Below are 12,948 nucleotides of genomic sequence, written 5' to 3' on the forward strand. Positions count from 1 at the left end.
GGACAGACAAATGTCAAATGGTGATGAAAAAGGTAGACAATGCGTAGCTTGACCAATTTCAAAAGGGGACACTTTGTGTAAAATGATCCATTTTACAATAAGATGTGTAATTTTTTTTTTTCTTAAATTAAAATTGACCCATATCAAAACAGCATACACACAAATGTCAAACGAAAATGAAAAAAATAAATAGTGCCTAATCAATTTAAAAAAAAACACCTTCAATATAATTATATCATATTCAAACCCTTACCTACCTTACAAACCTCCAACTAACCTATATCGGTGTTCAATACCCTTGCACATTGTACTTCAAATATTTTTGTGGTCAAATATACCTCATTATGTAGTTGAGAATGATTATCAAGGAAGGTGCAAGGATTATGCGTTAAATTCTTTTGTCTTATTATGGAGTCAAAAATTATTATCAATGAGGGTGCAAGGATTATGTGTTAGAGATATTTCCCTTCCATAGTTGTTGTTTTCCATGTGTGAAATATAATTTTAGTGTGAAGTTTTTTAAAAAGTAAATGTAATATTTTATATTATAATTTTTTTTTTTTTTTTTTTTTTTTTTTTTTTTATTTTTGTTATTATCGTTAATGTTGGGCGATTTAGTTGTTTGCTAAATCCCTGTCATCTAATTTATCAATCCGAGGTATCGTAAACTTAGAAGCAAACCAAAATATATGGGACCTTAGATGAAACAGGTGTAAGAAGTTTGTTTAGAATGGAAATGCATATTACAAATCTAAACTATCAGATCTATTTTATGAAAGCATAAAAAATATGTTTGATCAATGAAATTATTTTACTTTAGAAGATAGAGAAGAGTCTCTTGTTCAAGAGTTCTGATTGTCCTTCTACAATATTCCTATAATAACATTACCAAACACCTAAGAAAGCAAGAAAGAAAGCATATAAATGAAAGCAAGTAAATATTGTTTTCAGTTCAGTTCTTAATGGAGAAGAGTCTCCTAACTTAGGAGGACTTGATTTCTCTAGATACTGAAAGGGAATCAATATTCACATAAATATAATATAGGAAAGCATATGAGAAAGTAAATCTTATTTCAATTTAATCTAGCTCATGGAGAAGAGACTCCTAACTTAGGAGTTCCTGGTTTTCCTTCTCACATCAAAATTAGCTACTGAAAGGAGATCAACCTTCACACAACAAAACATGGCCACACCATGAATTCATACTAAAATTATCTACAAGTATTTACAAGAAAGAAATAAGATGAACATCATAATTAAAATTAGTATATTCACAACATTACTTTACAACAAAGTGCACTTATCTCAGTATGGGGATCCTTCCATTCCTCAATGAGCACACATGAAAAATTATCACACCTTAAGAATCAAACAACACTCATAACTCATGATTTGGGAAAAATGAAATTATTCATGTTGAATGAACAATCATAAATTTGGTGCTAATGAATAATGATAATTGGTTTCTCTCCCTCCTCCTCCATCATTACATGATTTGGAGGATGCTCCTCTTATTTATACATGAATTAGGGATATCTACTCAATAAATGTAGATCCCTTAGATATCTACTAGACCCACACTTGTCTCAACTTATCCCTAAATACTAGATACAAATCCCATGACACATCAAAATCTCCATGATCTTTCTCCTTGGAATATGGTCCACCTCTTGAGTTGAAATTCGAATTTGATCTTGGGAGGCCACATAAAGGTGCCTTGGAAGCTTCCAAATGATCTACACATGTCATCAAACTCAAGCCACTTTTAGGTATAAGCAAATACATGTTATTTCTCTAACTTTTAATCATAAATTCACTCTAAATACATGAAATTAATAACTTTGCAAAATGAGAATATAAACTCATATGGTAATGGAAATATAGGGTTATGTAACGATAATATGATGAAATGAGGTGACAAAATGAGGATAAAGGTGAAAATGGAGTGAGAATTGAGGTTAATTTGGCGGCCCAACATACCCCCCAACTTAAGTTATTGCATGTCCTCATGCAATCTATTACATTGACTTTTGAATTGTCTTGCTTTTACATGAACTTTGGCTGATATCGATTTTTTTAACTTCACATAATTTTCTTTTTGACAACCTTGTTCCTTTTTGCAAAGTCTTCTCTCTTAAAAACATTTGCTTGCAACATATTATTTTGGTTGGTTCTTGTGTGACAACCAAAATTTGTTTAGTATTGGTTCTTGTGTAACAATACTTTCATTGTTTTTGTGTTGCATCAAAAGACTTTGAAAACATTTAATTGATTGCAACATATTATTTTGGTTGGTTCTTGTGTAACAACCAAAATTTGCTTAGTATTGGTTGGTTCTTGTGTAACAACCAAAATTTGCTTAGTATTGGTTCTTGTGTAACAATACTTTCATTGAAGTGTGGGTAAATATATCGTGATGCAAAAGATTTCTCTGTAGTGACAAATGTCACGACATTTGTAATTAACTCCTTCAAGCTTTCAATGATGAATGTGATTTCGTGAGATCACATCTGCATGAACTTTGATCATCGCACACCTGTAAAAGCTTAGTACAAATCCTGCATGAAAACTGTAAGAGATTTTTGAAAGATATAAAATGCAAGAATGAGTATGAATGTTTAGTAACCAAAATAAAGTGAAATAAATTTTTTTACCTGTTGCCTTTGCGCGCTAGTTCCCAACTCCAACAAGACAAGTTAGCATAAAATGTTTCCAGCTATTAAGAAATTTCCATTTGCAATTTTTTTTTTAATTGGTTTTTTTAATTTTTTTTTTTTGTTCTAATATTTTTATGGCTTTGATTTGTTGTTGTTGTTGTTGTTGTTGTTGTTTTTTTTTTTTCTTTTTTTTGTGCATTGTTTGATTTTTTTTTTCAATTGCTTTGATTTTTTTTTTTTAATTGTTTTGATTTTTTTTAATTTGTTTTGGATTGTTATTAAATTAAAAATAAAATAAAATAAATTTTTTTTTGCATTGTTTTGATTTTTTTTTTTTAATTATTGTTTTTTTTTACTAAAATAATTATTTATTAATTAAATCTACATATGGGGAAAAAAATGAAAATCTATAATGATCAAACTAAATTAATATTAACAATAAACTAAAAACTAACTCTAAATTGGAATAAAAGTAAAAGAAAATGAAGAGGGCCTTGCAGTGTTTTCCCAGAGCCTCTAGTGAAGAGTAAGTCATCTTCTTACAACAGCTGATATCCAGGTGGGTTATGGTTGCCAGTTTTGGAGCCACTTGGATAGTTACTATATCTGTCACATTCACCCAAAAAAAATTAGGTACATGTTTTTGGAATGCCTAGGGGTTCCATAGAGTCACAAGGAGATAAAAATTTCCTCAATCAGTCATCTAAACTTGTTACCCTTTTCATATGAAATGTCACCCTGTCAAATAATCATGCAAGGTAGTATATAACCAGCGCTGTCTTCACATGAAAAGCTGAATCAATCTAAAGAGAAAAGGAACAAAAACGAAGCCAAACCTATCAATATCATCTAAAAAACAAACTTTCTGGTGCCAACTTTTTTCAGAGAAGTTTACCTCTCTCCAATTCAAAAAGGTATTGTTGGCAAACCTTCTGTGTCATCTTCAACTGCTCACCATCCTTACATGTAAACCATTCATTGAATAAATCCATTCGAGAAAAATGATTTGATAATTATAAAAGTGGAACAAAACAAAAAAATCTGTGCTTCAGATGGACTAGTTCTGGATTCCGCTGACAGAGGGTTCCAATTTTTCTTGCGTGCTACTCATGTCATATGATTTGGAGAAAATGATATTCACAATTTTCATGATTCTCTTGAGAGCTTTTCCTCGATCTTATATTTTCCAGAACTGTCAAGAACTTGGCCTGAATGAAAATTACTATCATTATGGCAGGCAGACAGTTTTCTGCGATCAATCGGTGACTCATTGCACAAATTAAGCCCTTCAGACTTGACTTTCTTTTTGGGAGTTGGCTGGACAGGACGCTCATCCTCTATCTTTCCCTCAGAAATCAAACCACTTGAGGCCACAAGAGCTAGAGGAGCAACAATTTTTTTTATAACCCTTTGTGTCTGTGGCTTACTACACAAAGCTACACGTTCATTGCTAATGCAGTTTGGAAGCATTTCTTCCAAATAACCATTCCGTTTTCTATCAAGATTGGCCATTGAAGATACTTGCAAGGCTTTTTCTAAGCGACGCTGTACTACTCTTTCACGTATTTCAGCTTCAGTGGCTCGCTTCTCTGCCAATTCCCTTTTATCATGAGCCTCTACGATTTGCTCTTCAAATGCGTCTCTCTCACGCCGAAATCGCTCACATTCATTTCTTAACTCTTCACATATTGCTATATGTTTCTTCAATACAAATGCATTCTGTGTAACCTCATCCTTGGTTTTTGCGTGCTTTTCGGTGGTGAGCTTCAGCTGATCATCTTTCTCACTTAGTTGTTGCTGCAAACTGTAAACCTGTTCCTCCAATTTTCTGATGGATCGGTGCACTAATTCCAGCTGGAATGTAAGCACAGAGACAAAAAGAACCACCGCCTTACCTACTTCAAGTCAACTGAAACTGCAGTTCTGCTACTAAAATAATGGAGATGCGGGCTATTCACCGGTGTTGACAAGGCTTGGGCCAACTTGCAATTTCCCATGCCTAGGAGGGTGGTTAGAATGATATCGCATACTTACCCAATTTCGCTCCATAAATCCATATTAAAAGTTCGTTTTATCCTCCTCTGAAGTCATTGATATCCGCTCGGTCTCTTCGGTCAATCTGGTAGAGATTTTAGACCGATCTGGATCTTTCAATAATCTCTATTCATCATAGCCGTCGGGCATAGTGGGTTCACAACGATGCAACAGCCCCACCTAGCAAAATGAAGGTTTTCTTTCCTTGATTCTACCTATCGAAATGGAAGACTTTATTTCCTTGCGTCACACTTTTACTTATATAGTCAGTAAGTATGGCATTTTCTATGGCTTGGCGGCTTTTAATTGAATGTAGGCGATGCCACAGTTTCTTATGCCAGCAATTAAATCGAATTTTCCTTCGTGAGCACATGTAAGGTCTTCCCACTTGCGTTCTATATACCTGCCTATCTTTCATTGTCGCTGATATAATCAATTTTTCATGTTGCACAGATTGGTCATAACGGTGGAAGAAATTTGCCCATTCCAGGAAGATACAACACACACTGGTTGGCTTGGTAAAGAGAGAAAGAGGAGGCAGTCAGTTAGCCCCACCAGCGAACGGGAAGCTGCAGGATAGAGCCAAGCCGCTACACCGATCAGCGACGAGGGTTTTCTTCTCTGTTACACGGGAACCGCTCCCTAGAGGTGGGAAACCTGTTCCAGTGGTTCCCGCACTCCCGGAAGCTTTGGAACTGTATGGGAACGTTCCCTTTTCTGTGGGAGCTGCAATGGGAGCTTGGAAAAGTTCCGGGAGCTTTGAAGACTGTTTTTTTTGGAGTTCCCGAGTTCCATGGGGTTGGGGAATACAAAGCATGTAGACAAATATGTTGAACTACCCACAAAACATGAGGCTTTGTTGAAACCTTTGCAGGAAGAAAGGCCAAAGACATCCTTAACACCGATATCCTTAATTGAGAAACTAGAGCAATCTCTTGATGGGTTAAGGAAGCGTGTGACACCTCAATGTAAAAGCGATATTTGGGATGTCACGCTATTTATCGCAGAAGATTGTGTGCATATTGTATGTGGCAGTCAATGCTTAACCATTAGAGTCGCGAGAACTGATAATGAACTTGACATTTTAATATTTTATATATATAAAAGGGAGAGACTCAGGAATAGAGACACCCAGAGAATATATTTATATATAAGAGAGATTATATATTTAAATTGATTTTAATATTTGAATATTTTGGTTTAATATTAATTTTGATTATTATATAATTATATTCTTTTATTTTTATATTTTTAATTTTTTTATTATATAATATTACCGTTCCCGATTAGCCGTTTCTTGTAAATTTTGGGGAAACCTCTACCGTTCCCGACACCTGTACCCAAGTTCCCAACGTTCCCACGTTCCAGAAACTCATGCAACATAGGTTTTCTTAGAGCCACTAACCCTGCCATTTAGGGAGATAAACGTCAAAGCCATTCTGGAGTATGAAAAATATTCACTTCTTTCTCGAAATGAAGATCTTAGCCACCCGTTCAGTATCCCTTCATATCCCGGCCAACTAGCCTATTTTTCCTACATTCACTGCTGTTCCAATCATCTTGCATATGTTGGGCTTGTAGACGCATAAGCAAAAGCACCAAAGACCTGGGCAGTGATCTTCTCGCATGGAGGGCTTTTATTGACTATCCCGAGCCGGTGGGTTCAGGTATCATTCGATTGCTTGCTACAAATGCTTATACCATAGCCCCTGTCTCTATTCCCTATGATGGTGGTGAGGATGGTACTTCCACCCGGATTTGATAGAATGGCCTGCAATACAGTTCCAGTTTTTGGTACGGAGCATCATGTGAGTTGCAAGAAGCATCAAAATAGGATGGATACTAGTGGAGTGATGAGAACTTCTGGGAAGGAAAATCCTTATTATGGATCCCTGTCAACTACATATAATGAATTGCATTCAACTTGTATGCAAGTTGTATGGCAAGAAGTGTTCAAATTTCATTTTTTTTTTTACTAAATTAAAATTATTTTGTTGAAACTAAAATTGTTTTATTTTGTTTTGTGTTAACAAAAACTACAAAAAGGAAAAAGGAATTAATTAAATTTTTTACTTTTTATTTATATTGTATTGTTATTAAAAACTAAAAAAATAAAAAATGAAATGTAATTTTTTATTTTTATTTATTTATTTTTTTTAACTTTTCCAATTAAGAAATTAAATTTGTTTTTACAAATTAAATTTCATTCCTACTTTTAATTTTTTTTTATTTTTTTTTAAAATTGAATTTTATTCTAATGTCTATTTTATTTTATTTTTTATATTGTTTTTTTTTAATTGAAATATTAAAAAAAAAAAAAAATTTATTCTAACCTTAAAACAACCTAGGATCTTTTATTGATTTAAGATGATTTTTTAGCAAATGGAGACAACTATATTGCAAACCCTGAAAACATTTATAAACATTCAACTTTCTGATCCTCGAGATCGTATGAAAACGCAGGAGGAGATCATACTTATTCGAAACATAAAATATGATCCTACCTACTCTATGCTAATTGAAAATTACAAACTATTACGTGTAATTAAATTTCCAGTGTAACCATTCACGCAATAGTAGTAAAAATATATTTATTTTCAATTTCCCAATTTTAAAATGAAAATATACAAGGATGATCGAATCTAGTTTTTGTGAGTATAATCTAATGAAATAAAAACAAAATCGATCTAACCTCGTAGTTGTTTGAAACCATCGAAACCACTTGTCAATAAGGCTTTCATATGCGTGATTTCCACTCTCATTCAGATCGTGCTGTAGCTTTTCTTCGTCCTCCTCATTTTCCTGTTCAAATAATTGTTCATCATTAGATATACAGGATGATTCTTCAAATGTTAATTCATTGTTTTCTTCTAGAGTAGTTAAGCTTTTGGCTGCTGTCAAGATCTCTTCTTCGCAAGAAGAGGAGATCCTGACACTTGCTAGGATCTGAGCGAGTTGTTCCAAACTTATACTCATCATTTTTATTGTGTTTTTGTTTTTTTTTAGTGAATGGGGGGGTTTTTTGATTTGTGTTTTATTTCTATGTTTTCTATATGAGAATAAAATTAAATGAAAATTTCTAAATGCAACTAACCCTAAATGATCCTAAATACAATTTTTTCCTAAACAATCTTCCTAACTAGCTTACATCTAAGTTTGCTTCCTCGGCAATGGCGCCAAAATGTTGGGCGATTTAGTTGTCTGCTAAATCCCTGTCATTTAATTTATCAATCCGGGGTATCGTAAACTTAGAAGCAAACCAAAATATATGGGACCTTAGATGAAACAGGTGTAAGAAGTTTGTTTAGAATGGAAATGCATATTACAAATCTAAACTATCAGATCTATTTTATGAAAGCATAAAAAATATGTTTGACCAATGGAATTATTTTACTTTAGAAGATAGAGAAGAGTCTCTTGTTCAAGAGTCCTGATTGTCCTTCTACAATCTTCCTATAATAACATTACCAAACACCTAAGAAAGCAAGAAAGAAAGCATATAAATGAAAGAAAGTAAATATTGTTTTCAGTTCAGTTCTTAATGGAGAAGAGTCTCCTAACTTAGGAGGACTTGATTTCTCTAGATACTGAAAGGGAATCAATATTCACATAAATGTAATCTAGGAAAGCATATGAGAAAGTAAATCTTATTTCAATTTAATCTAGCTCATGGAGAAGAGACTCCTAACTTAGGAGTTCGTGGTTTTCCTTCTCACATCAAAACTAGCTACTGAAAGGAGATCAACCTTCACACAACAAAACATGGCCACAACATGAATTCATACTAAAATTATCTACAAGTATTTACAAGAAAGAAATAAGATGAACATCATAATTAAAATTAGTATATTCACAACATTACTTTACAACAAAGTGCACTTATCTCAGTATGGGGATCCTTCCATTCCTCAATGAGCACACATGAAAAATTATCACACCTTAAGAATCAAACAACACTCATAACTCATGATTTGGGAAAAATGATATTGTTCATGTTGAATGAACAATCATAAATTTGGTGCTAATGAATAACTGATAATTGTTTTCTCTCCCTCCTCCTCCTTCATTACATGATTTGGAGGATGCTCCTCTTATTTATACATGAATTAGGGATATCTACTCAATAAATGTAGATCCCTTAAATATCTATTAGACCCACACTTGTCTCAACTTATCCCTAAATACTAGATACAAATCCCATGACACATCAAAATCTCCATGATCTTTCTCCTTGGAATATGGTCCACCTCTTGAGTTGAAATTCGAATTTGATCTTGGGAGGCCACATAAGGGTGCCTTGGAAGCTTCCAAATGATCTACACATGTCATCAAACTCAAGCCACTTTTAGGTATAAGCAAATACATGTTATTTCTCTAACTTTTAATCATAAATTCACTCTAAATACATGAAATTAATAACTTTGGAAAATGAGAATATAAACTCATATGGTAATGGAAATATAGGGTTATGTAATGATAATATGATGAAATGAGGTGACAAAATGAGGATAAAGGTGAAAATGGAGTGAAAATTGAGGTTAATTTGGCGGCCCAACAGTTAACTAGATTTGAAATTTATTAATTTGTAAATTAATTTATACATATTAGTTGACTTAACTTGTGGGTACATGTTATTAGTCCCTGCCGTAGGCATGGCAGGGACTACTATAATAAATTATGCTCCTCTTAGCATTAGTCCACATGTTTGTTAATTCCAATGATCATGATATAGTTAAAGTTTTTTGACATACTTTGATTCGCCATTTATTAGACTAATTCACCATCTTATTTGGCCTCTTCCCGAGGTGAAAAGGCCAAACCATATGTTATAATTATTAATTTGTTTTGCATTTTCAAACTAGTAAAAACTAGCTAAACGAATGCTAGCATTAGTGGTGCACATTGAATGCTAGTTCACAAACATAGATGACAAGTTTAATACATTTCCTTGCCTAGTTTTCCCTTCTGGCGTTTGGACATCTGGATCTTTCTGACCTTCCATTTGGGCCTTTGTAACACTTATGTGGCGAGCACATAGGGCTTGTTACCCATGACCCCAATTTGGACGTAGCTTCACATATCCTCTTCTTGGCCTCACCAGTCACCACATCACCACATGGGTCTTTGCCTTCACACCATAACAATCTTGAATCTTCAGAGCTCAGTTTAATACCTTTATGGTATTCCTCTTTGCATCCAAGTCAAGAAATTAGAAAACTTGATTGCACAGAATATAAGTTGGATGGGCAATACAGAAGATGTACACTATAGAATCCCAAAAAACAAAGAATATAAGTTTCATGGGAAATACAGAAGATTTAGAATATAGAATCCCAAAAAACAGTGCAGGTAGAGAAATGGGAAAATTCTAGAAAAGTTTTGAAAAGAAATTACCAAGACCCATAGAAAAAGAGGATTCATTTGACTGGTTTGGTTCATTACACGGTGCAAAGCAGATACAACCTGGTGAGCTTGACTTGTATCATTTCTTTTGTTTCATTACATGGTGCAAAGCTGTAACTTGGTGAGCCTGACTTGTATCCTGACTTTTGTTCCATTACATAGTGCAGCGATATTAGTGGCGACTCTGTGATGGGATTTTTTGTAGAAGAGTTTCCATCTTCGTTCATATTGGGCTTACTCTTCCGTTCTATGACTCTTTCCTGTTTGTGTGGTTATCCCTCTCTCGCGTTGTTATCCCCTCTTTGTTGCTTGCATGAGGACATCTGGTCTGGCTCTCTGGCTTGCTTGTAGAATTGTTAAGGAATAAACTGATTTATAGCAATTATTTAACCATGAAGAGCCATTAATAATATATACATACTTTTTCATTAACCAGACAACTCGTTAGCAGTGATCTAAATACTTAGAGCTAGCTATGGACAGGTATTAATTAGCCCATAAATCTTATCTTGTTTTCCCTTAACCACTATATGTGATAGTCTATTTATGAGTTTGTATAGCCAACTTGATAGTTGTTCAGCTTAATTACAGGTTTAATCATAGGCTAAATAGCACCACCCTATTTACTACTGAGGGAAAATCTCAGTCCTATCTATTCCTTGGTTACAGTCTCGTAATAACTATGGTAATAGTTACGGTGTATGGCATTATTCCTCTATGATTTATTAAGTTTAATGATTATCTTAGTTAAGATGCTACTGTTAATATTGTCCAAGCAAATAAAACAAATAATAACAACATCAAACAGAGCAGTAATAACAAGAGAGAACTGTTATATTATAGCACTAATAAGTTAAATAGGAATACCTTCTGATGGATGTTCAAATCCACAGTCTACAATAAACTCTGGTTTTAGAAGAAAATCCCTGAAGCCTGAACTATGAATACCAACATAGCCTCTGCAGAATAATAAATGGAGCTAGTTGTTAAGCAACAAACGATCTAGGTGTCTAAATTATTGGAAGTAAGTGTAAACATTATATTCACTACTCCATAGTACAACATACTGCAACATTAACTCAAACTGTGGTGACTCATGGAGCACTGGAGGATCGACACTTCCAGCCGTGAAAGCTTGTAACTTGTGAAGGTTGTGGTGGCTTCTTTCAATCTCTTGACACGTTAATTCCATGCAAGGTCCTTCTGAGAAATCTTTTCCTTTTATTTTAATTTTCCTTTATTTATTATTTATCTTTTTTTTTATAGACTTTTTTTAATTGACATGTAGAAACATTGTTTAAGATGTTTCTGAGCATGTGAGGTTTTCCTATGGTTTTTGTAAACTAAATATTCATTGCCTCGAATGACATTTCCTATTGTCCAACTAATCCAGTAAGAAAACCACTACAAACCACAATAGCCCATGCCCAGGGTAATGAAACAACCCAACTGCAACGACCCATGGAAAATCCTTCTTTCTAGGGTTGTTTTGTTTCTGGTGCATACCAATCTCAACCCGCAGGGAGCATTATTGACATTTCAGCTTCTACTTTTTTCGCGGGAAGTTGCAGTGTGGTGTTGTTTCATTTTTGGTGCATACCCATCTCAACTGGGCATCGTTATCCACATTGCAGCTTCTGCTTCAGCCATGGGCCATTACACTCTGGGGTTGTTTCATTTCTGGTGCATACCCATCTCAATCAGGCATCATTATCCCCATTGCAGCTTCCGATAATAGATATATTGAATATATTATTTGAATTGGTAGCTATATCGGGTAACAACACCTACATCATGTATGAGTGCATTGAATCTGCATTGGATATATTATTTATGGACACCCTGTGTGTTGGATGTAATAGGATCCTGGGTCTCCAATAGCGACTTAGCAATCTCAAGGAGCTAGTCCCTACCTTAAGCTAGAGGAATAGGGAGTGGGTGGTTGAGGACTGCATGTGTTGCCTTCGAATTTAAGGCAATTGAACCTTACCTTCAACACCATTTGGATTCGCTATATGATCTGAGGAACCCATTGAAGTTCCCAAAAACTGCAACACTGATTGTAAAGACATAGAACTACTGCTAAGGCAAAAGCAATGATTATGCATGTGTAAACTCTTCATGGTACCAAAGCTATGTCTCTTATAACAAAGAAGAGTTAGAAGGTGTAGCAATAAGATCTAACCAGTGCAACATTAACCTCTGGCTGGCCCAGGAATGATGCTCTAGTCGATCCATGAAGCTCCAGTTGGTGCATAAATGATGCTCTACTTAGTTAGTGAAGCTCACAAAGGAAAATTGCATATCATGGGTAGAGACCAACACTCCAATCACTAGAGTTTCATTCTATCATTTAAGATCTAGTCCCATATCGATAACTAGTTTAAGATCCTTTAGCTTTAGTGGGAGATTAAGTTATATACTTTGTATATTCAGTCCCTGATCCAAATGGTCACTAGCCACTATAGGGCTATTAGGTCCCTATACTACTAGTGTAACCCCTTATTGTTATTAGTACAACCCACTTATTATATTGTTGTGTCCATGTAGTCCCCATATTGTTATTATTGTGCCCCATAGAAGCCCACTATTGTTATTATTTTTCCCTTACATTATTATTGTTATGTCGGCTTTGATTATATTATGACCCCTTAGACTCCTATATATAGAAAGGAGGACTTGTCATTTGTATCATCGAATAATTGTTCATTTGTGTAATGTAAAGGAGGTTGCCCCCTCGAAGAGGCTTATTTCTAAGGTGTTGATCTATCTTTTCTATCTTTTTGTGAGCTAGTTTCATAACATTTTGTATCAGAGCTTTGGATTCTACGGTTTCGCTACTCCAAACATGTCA

General features: G+C 34.4%; 1 protein-coding gene across 1 annotated transcript in view; it reads right to left on the reverse strand.

Moving 5' to 3' along the window:
• Positions 1 to 3,803: 3,803 nt before the first annotated feature.
• LOC149261396 (uncharacterized) overlaps positions 3,804 to 12,948 on the reverse strand; it is a 55,075-nt gene continuing 45,930 nt past the window's right edge. The window contains exons 2-3 of the mRNA XM_089368970.1: positions 10,962 to 11,053; positions 3,804 to 4,552 (exon numbers count right to left, since the gene is read on the reverse strand). Coding sequence (XP_089225096.1) covers positions 3,804 to 4,552; positions 10,962 to 11,053 — 841 coding nt within the window. The remainder of the gene's footprint in view (positions 4,553 to 10,961; positions 11,054 to 12,948) is intronic.

Source organism: Pinus tabuliformis, chromosome 6 (assembly GCF_031772625.1).
Source record: "Pinus tabuliformis cultivar Carrire ecotype Pingquan chromosome 6, CPIR1, whole genome shotgun sequence".
Classification (NCBI taxonomy): Eukaryota; Viridiplantae; Streptophyta; class Pinopsida; order Pinales; family Pinaceae; genus Pinus; species Pinus tabuliformis.